The following is a 20,173-nucleotide window of genomic DNA, read 5'->3' on the forward strand; positions in this document are numbered from 1 at the left end:
GTTTATAAGGGCCTTCAAAATTAGAAGATGGATAATCAGTCACTCATAGTTTAGACATTCTTCTAGCACCAGCTTTGGCTGCATTCAGCGCTGGGGAACTCCTCAATAGCCTGGCTAAGCCCAATAATACCTAATTTCTCAGGAATATGGTATAGAGTTCTTTTCCAAATTCTACAATCAAAGAATAACATGGGGTCTCACTGAGAAGAAATTTGGACCACTACTGATGATCTAGAGATTTTCTCCAAACATCTCCCTTTATTAGGAGTTAAGAAATAGTGGCTATTGAATTGAAAAGATATATATATTTTTTTAAGGCCCAAAGTACCAGGCTAGAAATTTCTTTGGACTTCAGTTTTACTGTGTGTACGGGAGTGAGGGGAGAGAGGAGGGAGGCACTCGAGCTCTGGCAAGAATTTTCTTTTTTTCTATAATTTTATTTTTAATTTTAATTTTTTAAAAATAACTTTTTATTGACAGAACTTATGCCAAGGTAATTTTTTACAGCATTATCCCTCACACTCACTTCTGTTCCGATTTTTCCCCTCTCTTCCTCCTCCCCCACCCCCAGATGGCAAGCAGTCCTATACATGTTGAATATGTCACCATATACCCTAGATACAATATATATGTGCAGAACCAAACAGTTTTCTTGTTGCACAGAGAGAATTGGATTCAGAAGGTAGAAATAACCCGGGAAGAAAAACAAAAGTGCAAACAGTTTACATTCATTTCCCAGTGTTCTTTCTTTGGGTAGCTGCTTCTGTCTATCTTTGATCAATTGAAACTGAGTTAGATCTTCTCTTCGTCGAAGAAATCCACTTCCATCAGAATACATCCTCATACAGTATCTCCTGGTTCTGCTCATTTCACTCAGCATCAGTTCATGTAAGTCTCGCCAGTCCTCTCTGTATTCATCCTGCTGGTCGTTCCTTACAGAACAATAATATTCCATAACGTTCATATACCACAATTTACTCAACCATTCTCCAATTGATGGGCATCTATTCATTTTCCAGCTTCTAGCCACTACAAACAGAGCTGGCAAGCATTTCTTAAGGGCTTCCTTCTATGATTATCTCCAATTTGTCCTGCGGCCATCTCCAGGCATCCTGATCTCTATCTGGCCACTGGATCCAGATGACACTGGAGGAGAAAGTAAGACTGGTGACTTTGCACAGCCTCTCTCACTTAAATCCAATTCACTTGGAAGTCATGGCATCACTTCCCTAATATCATGGTGTTCTTCAGGAACGGAAGGACACACAACAACCTCTATGAGTCCAGCTTCCCTGCTGGGGAACCAGCTAGAACAAGTCAGTTGAACAACACAGCTCTTTTTTTCTTTCCTTTGATTTCTTTTTTTTTCCCCTCCTACTTTTTTTTTCTTTCTTCTTTTCTTTCTCTCTTCCTTTCCCTTCTTTTTTCTTTTCTTCCTTCCTTTCTCCCTCCCTCCTTCCCTCCCTTCTCTCTCTTTTTTTTTCTTTCTTCTTTTCTTCTCTACACATTGGCTTTTTTCTTTTTTTAATTAGGTAAAAGAGGTCATTTTCTGCCTCAGTTCTTACCTTGCATTAGTTACTGATTGGGTATTGCCTCAATTAAGCAGAGACCTGTTAAAGACCTAAGCTTAAAAAGGACAAGGTCTCCCACTGCATCCAGGACCATCTCCAGTCATCTTAATTTATATTTTGCCATTGGACCTTAATGGCTCTGGAGGAAAAAGTAAGACTAGTGACTTTGCACAGCCCATCCTACTTAAATCCAATTCACTTGCATGTTATGGCATCATCTTCCTGATATCATGGTCCTTTTCCAGAATTGAAGGACAAACAACAACAATCTCCAATTTGTCTTGCGTAAATCTTATTTGTACAAGTTGTTTGCATGTTATCTTTGCCATCAAACTGTGAATTCCTTAAGGGCAGAGAGTCTTTTTGCCTTCCTTTGTATCCTCAACACTTAGTTATTTAATAAATACCTGTTGATTTGATTTGACTTGGGGACATCAGATTTATGTATACATAAATATACATTGATCAGCCTTGGCACAGAGCACCTGATTAACAGAGAAAATAATAGGGTATCTTAGATTTGAGCTTGGAGGGGGAGGTGTCTATTTCTTTTTGCTTTTAAAAAATACATTTTTCTAATTATACTACATCTAAAATGATCTTTAACATTTGTTTTTCAAAATTTTGAGTTCCAATTTTTCTCCCTCCTTTCTTTCCCTCTCCCCTCAATGAGAAGACAAGAAATTTGATATAGGTTATATATGTACAGTCATACAAAACATATTTCCATATCAGTAATGTTGTGAAAGAAAACACAGACCTCTAAAAATTTCCAAGAAAAACAAAGTTAAAAAAAAAAAACCATTGCTTTGATCTGCATTCAGACCTAATCAGTTCTTTCTCTGGAGGATAGCATTTTCATCATAAGTTCTTTGGAATTATCTTGGATCGTTATATTGCTAAGAATAGCTATGTCATTTATAGTTGATTATTGTATAATGTTGCTATTACTGTGTACTCTGTTTACCTAGTTCTGCTAACTTCATTTTGGATCAGTTGTTATGAGTCAAAAGTTTTTCTGAAACATCCTGCATCCATCATTTTTTATAACACCTTAATATTCCATCACAACCAAATACCATGACTTGCCCAAACATTCCTCAGTTGATGGACATACTAAGGAGTCTCTTTCCATGAAATGTTTTTCTATTAGAGAATCTCAAGTCCTTGGGGGAGAGGAGGAACTGGAGATGTTAGAAATATAACAGACAGGCACAAAATACATAGGACTTGGGGAATGGGCAGTTGGGCAATTGGAAAGCTGGGGCAGAGGCTAACAGAAATCAACACGTCAAGAAGAGATCCTTCTAAAATAGTACAAGAGCCTGTGGAGAGACAGTTCCAGGAGACAATCTATTTTTATAACCAAATAAAAATGAATCTATGTTGACTGATAGATCCTAGGACAAGTTCCAGCCTAGCTTAATGAAGGATAAGGGGAGGCTGAGAAAGTGCTGGGGTGTGAGTTTCAAGGTTTTCTAGACAGCCTCAGAAGAGGTCAAGTATTCTAGTTTTCATAATTGGGAAGCCGATTGAAGCACCTGGTTCCCTACCTTCCAGGTGAAGATCTGAGCGGAAATATAGACCTTTGTAGCCTCTACATGGAACTGCCCCCATTATTAACTCTTCCAGTCTTGGCTGGCTTTCTTATACTAGTTCACTGATTCATTATTATATTTCAAATCAAAGTCCCTCCCTGGAGTCCCTTTCATTTCAAAGTTTGAGGAATAGCACATAATTAGGTCTAAGGCCAAAATTTAGGCTCCAAAAAGAAGTTTACAAAGGTATCTATATATCAGGACACTTTTATCCTGATTTATGGGCATTGAAGTCTAGGAACTAAATATGTAATTTTAGAAGGAAAATACTCTTCTAGATCATCTACAATCTTTCTACTACAAATTCATACATTGCCTTTTTCTAAATAGGGAACCAAAAGCCCAGAGGTGACATAGCTAGTTAATGAGAGACTTAAAAGTTGGACTTTTTACCCCTCATATACCAACTTCTGGGACCAACCCTGAGCCTGGTGTTGAGGGGATGGATAAAAGAGAAGCAGCTGGCAGAGTCCTGCTTCTGAGAACTGAGTCTGGTTGAAGACAAAGGAGTCATGAAGGTACAATTCAAGAGCAGGGAAGTAAATGATGAAGTTTAGGACATCAGAAGGGGAGAGATCAATGTGGGCTGGAGTTACCAAAGAAAGTTGGATTTAGAAAACACCTCAGAGGTAGGAAAAGGAGAGTGAAATCCCTACACAAATCAGGAAGCTCCTCATACCATTCCAGAGTTATCCAGCTTCCATTTGAAATCTTCTATGATAAATTCACTGTTATCAGTTGCCAGCACACCTCCACCCAAGAAATCCATTTCATTTTGGAAAGAATTTTTCCTTGTGTTAACTTAAAAATTTCTCTAATGTTTCTAGGACCTCAGGATATCTGATTTCTCTTCAATGTCTAGTAAAATATCATCAGTAAAAGCGAGGCAGTAAATAACTGAAATCACTGACCAATCTCAGGATATTTAAGCTGTTTTAGGAATGATGGGTCCTTTGAAAAGAAATCCTTCTGTCACAATCCACTTTCTGGGTGCCTTTTCTGCTCCCCTAGCTATATTTTAATGAGAGCAAATCTTTGTCTTTTGAAGGTGGAAGAAATCAAGTCTATTCTAAAAATTCCTTGGTCCAGCTGGATAAGAGAAGTCAGAAACAAGCTGAATAAAACAGGCCACATTCCCTCCAAAGCCTTCCCTGACCTCACCTTCTCCCAAACTCCCAAAGCACTTGGTTGAATAGAATGTAATTAGAGAAATGTAAATTAAAGTAATTTTAAGATTTCAGTTCACAAGAGGAAAATGACAAATGCTGGAGGGGCTGCAGAATAACAGATACACTAATACACTGTTAGGGAAGCTGTTTATTGGTCCAGCCTTTCCAGAAAGCAATTGGAAAGTAAGCCCTCAAAATTCCTAGAAAGTAATTTGACCCACCTATACCACTATCAGGCCTATCCTCCCTTATCCCAAAGAAATCAAAGAAGGAGGGGGAAAAAAAAAAACCCTATCTTTATAAAAATACTTATAGATAGCAGCCCTTTTTGGAATAGCAAAAAAAAAAAAAAAAAAAGGAAACCAAGGCAGCATCCTCCTACTGCAGAAAACAAATTGTGGCGATACAAATGGTGAAAGATTATTGTGCCATAAGAAATGAAATAGACAGTTTCAGAGCAAACTGGGAGGATCGTTATAAAATGATCAAGATCGAAGTGAACAGAATTAGGAAGACAATTTGTTCAACTGTCTTCGGAAAAACAACTTTGAAAAAGTTTAGAATCCTGGTCAACCACAATTCCAACACGTGATCAACTTAAAATCCAGAAAGAGACCTATTTTCGGATAGGGCCAAGGTGGGATTTCTTTTGCAGGACTGATTCAGCCAGGGAGTTTTATTTTTTCATTTTAAAGATTTTCCTCAATGAGGGGTTTGTAAAAGGGGAAATTAATTTTTAAAAATAGAATATAAGCTGCTTCTATTTCACTTTTGTCTTCGCATGCCCAACGACTCGCAAAATGTTTGGTATGCCACAGGCACTTAATAAACGCCTTCTGGATGCTTTGATCAAGACGTCGGGATCATTTTCTTTACTCTGAGAACACACGGATTGTTTTACAACTTTCTCGTGCTCTTCACCCGATTATACTACCGTGTAATATTGTGTATCCCTGGGTTGAAGCTGGAGTGAGATCCAGCCGACAGGAGAAAATGCCTTTTTACAGACCAAGTCAAAAGCTTCTGTTAATCCCTACAGGAAGCCAGCGGAGATGAGGGAGCTTCCCTAAACCTTAGGCCCGGAATAAAATGATGAGAAAATCAAACAGTGCATAGTCTTAAAGTAAGAAGTATAGTTGTGCGAGCGCGAGAGGCGCCGGGCGGGCGCTTGCGAGCACGGCCTGGGCAAAGGCAGCACGGCTGGACGAGAGCGCGGGGGCCAGCCCCAACTTGGCGGGCCCCGCGAGGGGGGGGGGGCAGCCGAGCTGTTTTGCATGCGGCCCTCGCGGCCTGCCGGAGGCGGCGGGCCGGGCGCTGGGCGGAGCCTGACCGGGCCGGGCCGGGTAGGGCCAGGCAGGGCTGGGCGGTCCATTGGCCGGGCCGCTGCTGTTCGTCCCTTCCGGTGCAGGTGGCGCTGTGCGGGCCGCGCTGCCTCCAGGAAGCCTCTCGGGCGTGGGGTACCGGGCTCCCAGGCTGCTGTTTTGGAGCGACCGCAGAGCAGCAGCAGCAGCAGTAACAGCAGCAGCGGGAGGAGGAGGAGGAGGAGGAGGAAGAGGAGCAAGAGGAAGAAGAGGAGGAGGAAGAGGAGGAAGAGGAGGAGCGTGGGTCCCCTACTCCTAGGCCCGAAGCCGCAGCCGCAGCGAGCGCGGGTGGAGAAGGGGCCCAGCATTCGAAGGGAGAGGGGGAGGAGGGGGAGGAGGAGGAAGAAGGGGAGGAGGAGGGGAAGGGCCAGCTCCAGAGCCCTCCCCGCCGTCCGCCCGCCCGCCCGCGCGCGCTGCAGCCTCCCCGGGGCCTGGGAACGAGACCAAGGGCAATGGCCGAGGCGGCTCCTGCTCCGGTGAGAGATCCCCCCGCGCGGGCCCAGCCAGGGAGGGGACGGGGAGGAAAGCACTCGGGGGCCCCGGGCAGCTCCGGGGCCCCCCTGCACCGACCGGGGCCTGGGACGCCGTGTGCGTGTCTCTGGGCTGGGGCGGGGGTGGGGGGAAGGGGGCAGTGAGGTTTGGGGTAGGGGCCCCGGCTGGGGTGGGGGCTCTGAGTGGAGAGCGGGCAGCGCCGCGTGACCTGGGTTTCCCCGGGAGCTTGGCGGGGTGGGGGTAGGTGTGGGAGCTCCCCCAGCTTTGTGTTGGAGTAAGAGAGCGGAGATTGCTCGAGTGACCGAGGGACGCAGAGCAGGAGGGCTGCCGGGAGCTTGGGAGGGCCGTGTTGCTCATTCTCTCCGACCTCCCCGGTACACACCTCTTCCCCCCTCCCTCCCACCATGTTTCCCTCTTTTCCCCTCCCATCTTCTTCCTCCTCTCCCATCCTCCCTCCCCTCCACACCCCCTTGATCCCCCTCTCCCCCATCTTCTTTCTCTCTTCTTACTTTCCCTTTTCTACTTTGCACTCTCCTCACTTTCCCTCCCCACCCTCCTCGGTTTTCTTACCCTTTCCTTTCTCTCCCCATCCTCCTCCCTGTTCCATTTCTCGTTCCTCCATCCTTTTCTTTCCATCCCCTCACTTCCTTATCCATTCTCTTTTTCCATCTCTGTTCCTCTTTACTTCCCCCCTCTCCCCCATACTTCTCTTTCTATCTTCATCCCTATTATCTTCTCCAGGCTCTTTCCTTTTCTTGTTTTTATCCCCTTCCTTCCTTTCCCTCCCTTCCTTCCATTCCTTCTTCCTGCCTTCCGTCCCATACTTCCTCCTTTCTCTGTTTCCTGTCACCCAGAGCCACAAGTTCCATTTTAGTATGGAAAATCAAACTTTATTGTACAAATAACTCACAAACACGAGTGAAATCCAGTTCAGCCAGCTTTTTCTGAGCATCTACTGCATGTCTGCCCAGCTCAGATCTAGTCTAGAGCCCAGCCTCGATCTGCAGAAGCTGTCCTAAAGGAACTTGTAGATAGCAGGGGAGATGTGTGACAAGGGTCCAGAAAATAGTTAAAATCAATATAAGACAATACAAAGGATGCCACAAGGCAGTAGAATGAGTAAGTACTGAGTGGCATAGACAAATGCTGTGTTCATAGAGATCACTTATCTGGATGAGTCAGGGAAAGGCTTGGGGGGGAGTAGTATGCTTAGGAGTAAAACATTTGTAGTCTAAAACAGTCATATTTCAAATTCAAGTGCTCCCCCAAAGCTCTTTCCTGTTTTATCTTTGAGATACAGTAGAAAGAACATTAAATTTGTTTTTAAGGTTCTAATCTGGTTTTGCTTTTTACTTTGTGAACTTGGTTTACTTTGTGAACCACAACCTCTCTGGGATTCAGTAAAATGGGGATAGTCAATAATAGATACTATTCTTCTGGTAGGAGTGTTGTGAATATCAGTCGAGAATAATGTTTCATAAATCCTAATGGGATTATTATAATGAATATATAAATGTCGTTTGTTAGATGATTATTTATATCACATGATAATTGGTACCTTTCTGCTTTGAGTAGATGAGTTTAAGAATAGTTGTAACTAAAAAGTTGTCACTGTTCAGTTAATTAATGATGAGTCTTTCACACCAACTTAACCTGGTCCTCAGACAACGAATATACTTTTGAGATTGTTACTCATAGCTCTTCTGGCTTGGATTTGCCAGAGCACTTGTGTTCTGCTGGCACGGCCTTCAGAAATCCAGGGTCACCTCCACATCAAAGTAACACAGTAGAGTAGGGCTTTAGTAAAAAATACAATAATAACAGCAATTTCATAGATAAGGCAGATCTTAATTGGGTCCTTGAAAAATGGTTAGGATGTGGATAAGAGTGGAGGAGAGAAAGCAGTCATAGTAGAGGAAAGAGGCTGCTCAAAACAGAGATGAGAACTTAGAATGGAGATGCAGAACCAGGATAAGGAATTTGTATTGGAGCAGGGTGCTAACAGTAAATGGCTGATATCCAAAAAAGATCAAGATGTCCATAGCTTTGCTTTGTCCTGGGAACCATCCTGGTCCTTAAATCCTTCCCTCAAAGCCATTCTCTCTCAGATCCTATCTCTGAGAATCTCAGAATTGAAAGAGCCATAAGAGGTCACTTTATCCAATGCCAGAATCTTTTCTGTAGCTCCTGACAGATGATCACACCACTTCTACTAAATAACCATAGTGACAGCAAGCTCACCACTTTGTGAAACACTGTGAAGTCTGATCTCCTTCTCCTCTGAATTCCCATAGTACTTATCATCTACAACATTTCTTTAGCACCTCATAAGATACTGCTTTTTGGTATCTTGGGTTGTTAATTTGGAGTATTTTCTCATTTCCAGTGGGTACAAGGTCTCATCTCCTTAACAAGCTCTTCAGTGGATGATACTAACTACTACAGCTACAAATGCCTAGAAAGTTCAGTGTGTGCCTTACTAGTTGAATGAATAGGCTGTTCTTTGGCTATATCGTCATCATCTCAACAAACGTTTATTGAATGCTTGCTATGTGTAGGGCACTGTGAGATCCTGTGACAAATCTGTAGTTTACTCCTTTTCCCCCAACTTCAGTTTGTGATACAGTAATCCTGCATCCTCATTTTCAACTTCACTCCCTAGTTCTGCTTCCCCCTTGCTTATGACAGTTATAGTTCTGGGGCATCCAGCTGGGGAATACTGTAAACAGAAGGAGTGAAACTGGTCTTTTTTATCATTTCTGGGAGATTTCTCCATGGACAATGGCAGCAACAATTCAGGCCATGGAAAGAAAGATTGAATCCCAGGCTGCCCGCTTACTGACGCTGGAGGGACGGACGGGCACGGCTGAAAAGAAGCTATGTGACTATGAGAAAATGGCAGTAGAGTTTGGGAACCAGCTGGAGAGCAAATGGGCTGTGCTGGGCACCCTGCTTCAGGAGTACAGACTGCTGGAAAGGAGACTGGAGAACATGGAGAATCTACTGAAAAACAGAAATTTTTGGATCTTACGGCTGCCCCCAAGCAGTAAAGGGGAGGTCCCCAAGGTAATAATACCGGGTCTAAAGAGATGGGTGGGCAGGCAACCAGAACAGAAAGAACAGATGAGGCCTCCCAGGCTTATGTGTATATATATATATGTGTGTGTGTGTGTGTGTGAAAACATATGATCCTTGTGGTTTTAGGTGCCCCTGACATTTGATGACGTGGCTGTGTATTTCTCGGAACAGGAGTGGGGCAAGTTGGATGAATGGCAAAAAGATCTTTATAAGCATGTGATGAGGGGCAACTATGAAACACTGGTCTCCCTGGGTAAGATGTTAGACTTTTTTTTTCCTATTAGCAGTTATCTGTGATCTCAAAACTTCTTAGTCCTGCTTTCCTCCAATGAAGATTCTACATAGATAATCAAAGAAGTTGATCATGAAGTCAGGAGCCTTCTTTTTCTCTTTTGGCCTGGTGTAGTTATGATGCTGGCTGACCTCTTAGCTGAGATGGTGCTGAATCAGCTAAAGTCAAAAATCCCATTCCAGCCTATTTGTAGCCTAGCACTTCAATCTTACCAGAAAGCCTGAGCACTCTCCTATTGATCAGGATAGGTGAAGTAATTGGTTTGAAGGACAGAGCCTGATTCGCCTGTAGCCACCTGTCCTAATGTCTGGCCTTTTTATGAGCATTGGGTTCAACTAATACATTAAGAAAGTGTCAATCTAATGTAAGATTTTGTGCCCTGTGATATTCAAAGCTATTCAAGATATTCAAGGTTAAATAAAAATTTGTCTTTACTGACAGGTAGCTTATATAAAAACCTGTTTGGTGAAATGATTCCTACCAATTAGGCTGGCCCAAACAAAATAGAACTCAGAAGGTAGCACGTTTCCCATTACTTTGTTATCAAGCAAAAGCTAGATGACCATTTGTTAGAGATAGCATAGACAGGGTGAGCTGGAGTGATGCTTGTTTGGGTAGTATTTTCAATTCATGAATTCTTAGGTCTTGAAGAGACCTTACAAATCATCTATTTTTATTCCCTTGTTTTATAGACAAACTAGTTGAGACCCAGAAAGTTCAAAGGAGCTGCCCAAGATCATATAGCTAGTATCATAAGCATGTGAAGAGCTGAAGAGCGAGAGGAGTTGTGATTAAATTCCCAAGCAAACAATATAGGCAGAGCTATGGGATTTCAGAGTGCCCAGAGAAGACTTCAGAAAGGAGGTCAGGCTTGATCTGGGCCTTGAAGAGTGAAGAAGATTTGTCTCAGGGTTTTGTCCTTTACAAAGGAACAGAACATGTCAGGCCGTGGGCAAAATGATGTAGTGTGTGTAATATATTGGGAGAGAGTAAGAAGACCAGCTTAAACCAGAGTTTGATTAATGGCTAGTAAGAGAGAGACTGGAAAAGGAAATTGCCACCAGGTAAAGACCCTGAGGAGTTTCTGTGACATTGCTTTAAATGAGGTCAGAGACCTTATCAGTGTTTTTTGTGTAAGATTTATTGATATAAGGTTTCTTCATGTAAAGTGGACTGTAACACTATATCATTGAAGTGATTTTGTAGTAAACAACTGCTCAAAGAACACTGAAATGAAAGACAAAAAAGTGGGAAGTGACTCCTGGGAATACCACACATTCTCTCCTCCATCAATCCAAATCGTATACCTCTTCTTCAGGGCCCAGAAGGAGGTCTGATTCCCATGAATGGATCTTGCATTGATCTTAAATATTTTTAATGGAGTAGGTTTGATTTGTCTGGTGGAATTGGTTTCTCTGCTGGCCCTGGTCCTGAAATTTCCTTTGCTCATGTTATTTGGTTAAGAGTTGCTGGCCATTACCACAGCCTTCTCTGCCAAGCCTGTGGATAAAGTTTAGTCATCCTCTTCCTCAAAGGAAGCTACAAGTCCAGACAGCTTATTGACCCCTGCTCTGGGTATGGGTACTTATGTTATGATCAAGTTTTGCATATCAGCCAATATATGTGGCTTCAATTTGAAGGTCAGCTTAATAGTTAAACTGTCCAGTAACACTTGATGGCAACTGACCCCTCCTCTGTGTAAACACCTCAGTATATGAATTGATTAGAATAATGAGTAGTGATTATTCCAGTCTTTCTGTTTCTGTTTCTCAGGAACTCATTGGCCCATGGATTTAATGCTTTTGTCCCCAAAATACCACTTGGGTAGAGAGGACTCAAGCTATCTATATTCTTAAAGTTTGAGGATTCTTTTTAGCATTGGTAATATTATATGGTCTTTTCAGTATTATGCTTAGAGTTATATGGAGGGGTGAGCCGAATGTCCTTGAGAAAAATATCTTATCTCTCCCATAGTTGTTTATTTCTCTTCTTTTGACACCTTGGGCCAAGTCATTAGACTCTTCACTTGTTACCAATTAGTATTATTCTACTCTGCTCATTCCTGTGACCTGATAAAGTAGTATTCCTTTCCTCTACCTTCCTCTCCCTATTTCATGATTCTCATTAGTCACAAAATGTCTGAAGGCAACAGTCTATTTCCTAACAGAGTTTCACCATGCAATAATCATCTTTAATATACAATATCTAGGTAGGGATAAGTGGTACCCACTGTTGCCTGAAGAGACAGAGAAACTGTCCTCTCTAGGAATGAGTCTGTCTTGATTCACTTCCAGCTGCCTTGTTGCCAGTCTTTGACAGTGGCTAACTTGTCTCTCCTTTGTCAGACTATGCCATTTCCAAACCTGAGGTTCTCTCTCGGATTGAACAAGGGAAGGAACCATGTGGCTGGAGACGTGCAGGTCCCAAGAATCCAGACATCCATACAGACCCAAACCCAGGTGAGGAAATGGGGAGAAAGCAGAGGAAATGGGAAAATTAAGGGAGATGATAGGAGGAAAACTGCTTTCTGAAGAAAATGTTGAACTTGAAAGTCAGCTATAAGGAGTTTTCCTTTTATATTTGAGTTATTATTTTTTTAATTAAAGCTTTTTATTTTCAAAACATGCATGGATAATTTTTAACATTCACCCTTGCAAAACATATTTTGAGTTATTATGAGAAGAGCTTGGGAATGTAGTTAAAGCAAGGACACCCAGTCTTTTTTTTTTTTTTTTAATTAAAACTTTTTATTTTTCAAAACATATGCATGGACAATTCTTCAACATTAGTCCTTGCAAAACCCTGTGTTCCAATTACCACACGCCTCCCCCCCCCCTTTTCCATACCCTTTCTTAGATGACAAGTAGTTTAATATATGTTAAACATGATAAAAAATATGTTAAATCCAATATATGTATACATATTTATACAATTATCATGCCGCACAAGAAAAAAAGAGAAGCAAAATAAAATGCAAGCAAACAAGAACAAGAGGAGTAAAAACACAATATTGTGGTCCTCACTCAGTTCCCACAGTCCTCTCTCTGGGTGTAGATGGCTCTCTTTGTCATAAGATCATTGGAACTGGCCTGAATCATCTCATTGTTGAAGAGAGCCATGAAGGATGCCCAGGCTTAGGATAGAAACATCAATTCCTAACCATCTGATTTTTTTTTCAGTGTGGGTGCTCTCCTTATTGACATTGATGCTAACCCTGTTATGACTTAGTCAGATGGCATTTTTGAGTTCCTGTGACTAACTCCTTCCTCACTCTGTGGTCACAGCCTGGTGATGAGCCTTTCCCAATTTAGGTACACTATTCCTTAGGTGACGAATACTGAGTCCAGTCTGGGGCCCATGCTTGAAGCCTTGCCAGCTAGGTAGGACTTGAAAGAACTTATACTTGCTGGCTGGCATAGCCTTCAAAGAGCCAGACACCTCCATTTGATGAGGGATTAGAGAAGCTAAAGACTCTTCTATCAGAGGAGGAGTCTTCTGTGAACTTTAGGACTTCCTTGTTATTTACCTCCCTAATCTCAACATAGGGCCCATTATTTCTCCCATTGCCTTTCCCATGAAATTTCACCATTAAAGAGCCATTTCTTTGGGTTCTGAAGGTTTTTAAGTCTTGCAGAGCCTTCTTTGGAAATGTAAATACTCTTAGGTTCCTCTCATCATAAATCATCATAAACTTACCTTTTAAGTGGTTGCTCTCTAGTATGAGACATTGAGGCCTTCAGGAATGGGATTGGAAGGAGTGAATCAGAAAGTCATAGATGAGAAACAGTAAAGGAGGACAGCCTACAAAATTTTTGCGTCTTTCACAGTTTTCTCATGGATCAAAATGTCATTGAAATGCACCAAAAAAATAACAAAATATTCCCATTTGAAAACACAATTGGCTGTCCATGTTGTTTCAAGGTGGAACTGAGCACCTTCAAGGTGTATTTTGTTATTTGTCCAGAGATGTGATTACATATTGTAGGAGTGATCTGCCTTCTCATGTCATTGCTTTCAAGTTATTAAATCAAGGAGCAAGCTGATTGTGCCCCCTGGCTAGGTGAAAACTGGTTTCTTTGAGAACTGGATTTCTTTCTCACCCTTTTGGAAAGCGATTCTTGGGCAAATCACAACCCTACAATGTTTTTCTTTTTCTTATCCACCTGTCTCAATTTCATCTTTCCTTTTTTGGTGAAATGATTAGGATAAGGTGACTTGCCTAGGTTTATACAGCTAGTGTTAAGTGTCTGAGGTCAAATTTGAACTCAGATCCTCTTGACTTTAGGGCAGTACTTTATCCATGTCAACATTTAGTTGCCCCTGCTCCTTCAGTATTATTTAAGGACTAGCTCAAGACTTAAGTTCATGAGTGGCTCTCTTCAACAGTGAGAGGATCCAAACCAGTTCCAATTATTCAGTAATGAAGAGAATCAGCTACATCCAGAGAGAGAACTATGGGAAATGAGTGTGGACCACAACATAGCATTTCCACTCTTTCTGTTATTGTTTGCTTGCATTTTTGTTTTCCTTCTCAGATTTTTTTACCTTCTTTCTAGATCTGATCTTTCTTGAGCAGCAAGATAACTGTATAGATATGTATACATATATTGTATTTAACATATACTTTACCATATTTAACATGCATTGATCTATCTGCCATTTAGGGAAGGGGGTGGAGGAAAGGAGGGGGAAAGGGAACAGAAGGTTTTGCAAGGGTCATTGTTGAAAAATTACCCATGCATATGTTCTGTAAATAAAAAGCTATTAAAAAAAAAAAAAGACTTAAGTTCATGAAGTCTTTCCTGTCTGCTCTTCATGCCTCTTAGAGTACCTCAGCTCTTGTGGCACTGAAAATCCGAATCACTTAGACCTGTACTTAATCATTTATGGGTCTATGTTTAATTAATTTCAGTGAACATTTCTTAAGAGTCTTAACAAAACAAAAGTGGAACAGTTTACCCTGTTTTATAATACTTAAATCTTGTCTTCCTAACTTAAGTAGCCATCTTCTTGACACCTATATCTGGTGTTAATTCAGTATTCCCACTGTAGTTGAGGACTTGACTAGACAAGTCATTGAAGACTATTTTGAAGTTGCCAAGCAAGGCAACAGCACAGTCCGAACTAGAACTCAGAGCCTTGGTGAGAGTGGGGGGTGGGGGTGGGGGAGGGATGACAGTCAAGGTTCTTACATCATAATAGCACCATATAGCTATCATTTTCAGAGTCCTTCCACATCCGTTATCTCATTGTGTAGCCTTTATAACAATTCTGTGAGGTAGGTGAGGGTAAAAGTTATTATTCCCATTTGACAGATGAGGAAACTGAGGAGAAGTGTTTTGTTTTTCTTCCCAACCCCAGAATGTATAAATGTGCTGTCTGTTTCTCTCATGCAGGATCCCCTGTTCCTGCTCCTGACCTTTTACTTCAAATCAAGCAAGAAGGAGAACTGGGACTCCAGGGGCAACAGGCTTCTGGGGTAGAGGCATGGGTGGCCAGTCAGCCAGACACTGGAGAAGAATCATGGGCCCTAAGTCAGCTGAACTCTGGGGCAGCAGAACTTTCTACTGATGTTAGTCCTGGTGAGTCCTTAAAAAGGGGACAAAGGAGGACCCAAGGGGGCAAGGCTACTTACTTACTAGAAGCAGAAGTCAGAGGAAGGTGCTGGGATACGAGTGGTGGGGCAAGTTATTTCTAATGAATAAATAGCCATCTGGCTTTACTTGTTAAGACCTTCAGCTGCCTGAAGGCAAATGATTTCTGGAAGCTTCTGACTCCTATGATTTAATGATCACTAACTTATAATCCTGGCTCTTCATATGATATTTTTGTCTTGTTTGTGTCCCTTGGACCAGTGTTCCCTCTTCACTTTTGAGGGCTCTGTGAATGAAACTTGTACTATCCATAAGTTCCTGGGTGCTTTGGAAATAGGAACAAGAGAACTAGAGTTGGAGGGTGAAGTAGAGAACCACTGTGACCATTCAAAACACCTCCAGCCTTAGGTGTCTGCAGGATCTAGTCTGGTCTTGTGGTCTTTCCCAGGGGTCACCTTTCTCTTCCTTTCCCTTCAGTTCCTCTATCCCAGGGGTCACTTTTCTCTTCCTTCTCCCTCAGTTTTTCTGACCCAGGGATCAACTTTTTCTTCCTTCCCCCTCAGTTTCTCTAACTTAGGAATCATCTTTCTCTTCCTTTCCCCTCAATTTCTCTAATAAGCACTCTGGTCTGTCCTGTCTACAGGTATGCACCCTAGTTTTTCCACTGCCATCCCAACCAACTCATGGCAGGCAGAACTGCCACCCCACCACCCTTCATCAGCATGCTCAGATGGAACCCTGAAACTCAGTACCGTGGCCTCTTCGGAAGGTAGGATGGGGAGCTGGAAGAAAAGAAATGTCATACCTATAAAACATTCATAAACTTTAAAATGGATTTAGAAATATCAGCAAATCATAGCTAGAATATTAAAAAAAAACAAACAAACCCTCCACCCTAGTAATAGATACCAGTATATGCTAAAAAGTGTTATCTAAATTTAAGACATATTTATAAGTATTAGCTATGGGCTTACCATGTGCCAGGTTCTGTGATAAGCACTTTACAATTTTTTTTCTCATTTGATCTTCACAACAGTACTGGGAGAAATAAATGCTATTATTAGCTCCATATAAATGTGGCAAATAAGTTAAGTAACATGCAAGGGTCACATAACTAGTGTCTTGACACTGGATTTGAGTTCAGCTTCCTGACTCCAGGCCTATTCCTGACTCTATCCATTGTACTACCCAGCCAAGCCTAGTTTCTTGTTGAAATGTAATGAATTTAAAACATTTCTCATGTGAAATCCTTTTCGGGGACTGGGGAAAGAGAAAGGGCACACATACCAGATCTGTGATTTCATTGGCATAAAGAACTTCTAATGAGGAAACCTAACAGTACAAATCAGCAGCTGTTAATCCTAGAAAGACTTGTCTGGGGACACTTAGAAATCTCCAGACTGCCCAGGTCTTCCTGACTATATTCAGATAGAGTATTCAAATTCACATCTCCTGGGGGACTGAAGTTCCTCTGTTTATTCCATCAGGCATTCCCACGCCGTCCTGCAATGCAGAAGATGAAATTGAAAACTGCTTAGAGAAACTCAAACACATTCTTCACTTTATTGTGGCGACTACTAATATTCTTCATTAAGTCAGAATGTCTTACTTGAAACAAACCATTTGAATTATTAACAGTATAAATGGAATCCAGATTAATAGACTGATTCTTTTTCCTGCTGTGGACATTAGCCTGATAAAAAATCTGGAAACACACATCCTTCTACCTATAGGAAAGTCCCATATTTTTGTCTTTGGTCACAAAATGGGCTCTAAAAATCTGCATGTTTCAGTAGTGGCTATTTTTAGGTCTATGAGCATTTAGTTAATGTTTGGAAATGAGTTACTTCAGAATTATAGCTATAATTTTTTGGGGGGTTACTTTACATCTATACAAAAGCTCATTCTTGACATCTAAGTCCTCAGATTCCCATATTTCTGATTCTCACATCTTTTCCAAGTTTAGTTAATGAAGTCAGTGACATCTAGACTCTTTCTGTCTTTCAGCGGATGTGAAAATCGTGATTAAAACGGAGGTCCAAGAGGAGGAAGTCGCTGCTGCAGCAGCCCCAGTCCACCCTGCCCACCTGGAGGCCCATGGGGGTCTATTTGAACCAGGCCAAGTCTCTAGGCTCTTCCCCAATACTGTCCAAGATACAGCCTGGGAGAATCAGGGTAACCCCTTTCCTTCCCAGGAAACCCTGCTGGGGCTAAGGGAACCCACCCGGCCAGAAAGAGATCTCAGTGAGCTCAACCCGATTATGGCCCCGGAAGAGACCCTGCCTGGAGATTGGCTCTTCGGTGGGGTCAGGTGGGGATGGAATTTAAGGTACAAGCCTCCCATGAATCTTCCTCCCAGGACTGGTCCTGAAGGGTTGACTTATTCCGCTCCTGATCACGGGGGAGGCGCTCTGAATCCCAGCCAGAGCCCAAGACCCTACAGTGAATCCTGCAAGTACCCAGGCCGGACAAAGGGGTTTGGCCACAAGTTGGGTCTTAAAAAGCATCCGCCGGCGCCCCCTGGGGGAAGGCCCTTCACCTGCAGCACGTGTGGGAAGAGTTTCCAGCTGCAGATCAGCCTGACCATTCACCAGAGCACCCACCAGCGGGGATGCGCCAGGTCGGGCCAGGACTCAGCAGCCCGAGACGGCAATGCCTTGCGGTGTGGGGAATGTGGACGGTGCTTCACCCGGCCGGCCCATCTCATCCGGCACCGGATGCTGCACACAGGTGAGCGGCCATTCCCCTGCACCCAGTGTGAGAAGCGCTTCACGGAGCGCTCCAAGCTCATCGACCATTATCGCACCCACACGGGAGTGCGGCCCTTCACTTGCTCGGCCTGTGGCAAAAGCTTCATTCGTAAGGACCACCTCCGCAAACACCAGCGTAACCACACAGCAGGGCCTAAGGGGGCGGCCCTTGGACCACCCCTCCCACCAGCCACCAGCAGTCTCCCAGATCCTTTTAAGAGTCTTGGCTCCAAAGGACCATTGACCCCAACGGAACTGGCGAGTGACTGGACTTATGGTCTGAATGCCCTAGGACCTACAGATGGCAACAGTCTGTGAGTTTGGGCAGATCAGGAACTGGGCAGCTCCCTACCCCTGATGCTGCTGCCAGTTCACAAATTGAAAAATAAAATTTCCAGATACCAGGATATTAGGAGAATGGAGACAGCAAACATGGCAAATATGAAAAAAAAAATAGCAAATGTAAGATGACAAATAGTAGTCACCTAAAATTGATCATGACGAGGAGCGAGAGAAGCTGTCAATAAAAATTCCACTTGCAAACAAAATAGAATTCTTAGATTGTGCATTCGCACTGTAGAATTTTTAATAATTTAATATGAAACTTTAATTTTTTATCCCTAAATAAAAATCCAGGAAAATAACAACAGCAATGACTTACCTTTTTGCAACCTCGGGCAAGTCACTTTTCTTCCCCCAGGTATCAGTTTCCTCATCACTAAAGTGGGTTTTTCCAGTTCCAGTTACCTGCGATTTGACAAGATAGAAAAACATTTTCACTTTTGAAATTGGGGTCTCCTATCCATATCAAATGTGAAAGTGAATGTACTTAAAACACTATATCAGCTAGAGAGAAAGGGCAAAAAGGATGTGATCCATCCCTGAAACGGACTTATCCATTGTCAGAAAGGTTTTAATTAGTTGTCAGGATTGCAGGTTTGCAGCTCTAAGCTATTGATAGCTTTGACCTTGAGGACTGGATAGACAGATCCCTTGATAGCAATGAGTTCAGGGTTTTGAGTGTCATTTATAAGGTACCCTCATGATAGAATGAAGGCTGTTGGGTACATGTGGCTTTTTAAGATAGTGGGGAGTGTGGAGGCAGTGAGAGGGTCTCCATCACCTAGGAAATATCAGCCAAATTCACATTCATGCCTTTTAAAGTAAATCTGGTGAAAATGGGGGCCCTAGCATAGGGTTACCATTGGGCTCCTTTTAGAAAAGAATCATGGAAAATTCGAGATGGAAGAAACCATAGAGAGAGAGCATTTAATTCAAATTCTCTGTTTTATAGAAGAAGAGATGAGCTTGCACTGAGGGATCTTGCCTCTAATTCTCACAGCTCACTAGTTGGCGGTAGAGTTAGAAAAAGTCAATTCTCCTGCCCAGGTCTAGGGCTTTCCCTTATGAACCAGCAAACATGGCAAATATGAAAAAAAAAATAGCAAATGTAAGATGACAAATAGTAGTCACCTAAAATTGATCATGACAAGGAGCGAGAGAAGCTGTCAATTTTTTGTTTAGCCTATCATGCATTTGTGGAATGTTTTGTTATCCCTCACATTAAGTCTGTAAGGTGGGTTAGGTAATATGACCTAAACAAGAAAGCATCCCCAGAAAGGATGGGACTTACTCAAAGTAAGTAGTTGCACAGCTAGAACCCTAGTCTTAAGATTCTTTCTGTATTACCATAACCTATTAACTGATTTTGATTTAACCAATTGCCTTGGAAAAAAACTACTGGTCAACCTCCAGATTTCATTGTCCCAAGTGGGAAGAACTTCATAAGATTATCACTATGGATGTTTCTTCCCTCTTTGAGGGAAGGAACAGGACAAGTTTTATGGAGAGAAAACTGATAAAGAAAAAGGCTTATATCTATATATTTCCTCATACATATGAGATTGGCATTATTAAGGGAGGGAAAAAAGCAGAGATTATTTATTTTTAATAAAAATTAAAACTTAAGTCCCAGATGAAATTTCACTTTAACCATTATTCATTTTAACTTATATGGTAATATAATGGTAGACCTGATGTTTCTAAATGTGTCCCTGGGATCAGACAGCCTGTTTTCCCACCCTGGGGAATAATAACTGCTGATTTTTAGTTTATGTTAGAGCAAATTTTTGGGGAAAATCAAAATTTAGTTGTTTTTTAATACCCTTTACATACCTGAAGGTGCCTTGTTTAATTGTAATCTTTTGATAGTGTTATCTCACTGGTGTGGGTGTTACTTCTAATGAAAATCCTTCATTCTGTCTATAT

At 42.1% G+C, this 20,173-nt stretch overlaps 1 protein-coding gene across 1 annotated transcript; it reads left to right on the forward strand.

Moving 5' to 3' along the window:
• The first annotated feature begins 6,037 nt into the window (after positions 1–6,037).
• Positions 6,038–18,554, forward strand: ZNF746 (zinc finger protein 746). The gene is made up of 7 exons (XM_052000619.1): positions 6,038–6,175; positions 8,958–9,257; positions 9,396–9,522; positions 11,907–12,020; positions 14,958–15,143; positions 15,799–15,924; positions 17,163–18,554. The coding sequence occupies exons 1-7, from the start codon at positions 6,152–6,154 to the stop codon at positions 18,221–18,223; spliced, it is 1,938 nt and encodes a 645-aa protein (XP_051856579.1). The 5' UTR covers positions 6,038–6,151; the 3' UTR covers positions 18,224–18,554.
• Positions 18,555–20,173: the final 1,619 nt, after the last annotated feature.

The sequence above is a fragment of the Antechinus flavipes genome, chromosome 5, assembly GCF_016432865.1.
Source record: "Antechinus flavipes isolate AdamAnt ecotype Samford, QLD, Australia chromosome 5, AdamAnt_v2, whole genome shotgun sequence".
In the NCBI taxonomy this organism is placed as follows: Eukaryota; Metazoa; Chordata; class Mammalia; order Dasyuromorphia; family Dasyuridae; genus Antechinus; species Antechinus flavipes.

Bases quoted from the DNA above. Each gene is read 5' to 3' on its own strand.
- ZNF746 (XM_052000619.1), top strand. From the start codon at position 6,152: ATGGCCGAGGCGGCTCCTGCTCCG. The intron at 6,176-8,957 runs GTGAGAGATCCC...CATTTCTGGGAG, and splicing joins CCGAGGCGGCTCCTGCTCCG to ATTTCTCCATGGACAATGGC. The intron at 9,258-9,395 runs GTAATAATACCG...TTGTGGTTTTAG, and splicing joins GTAAAGGGGAGGTCCCCAAG to GTGCCCCTGACATTTGATGA.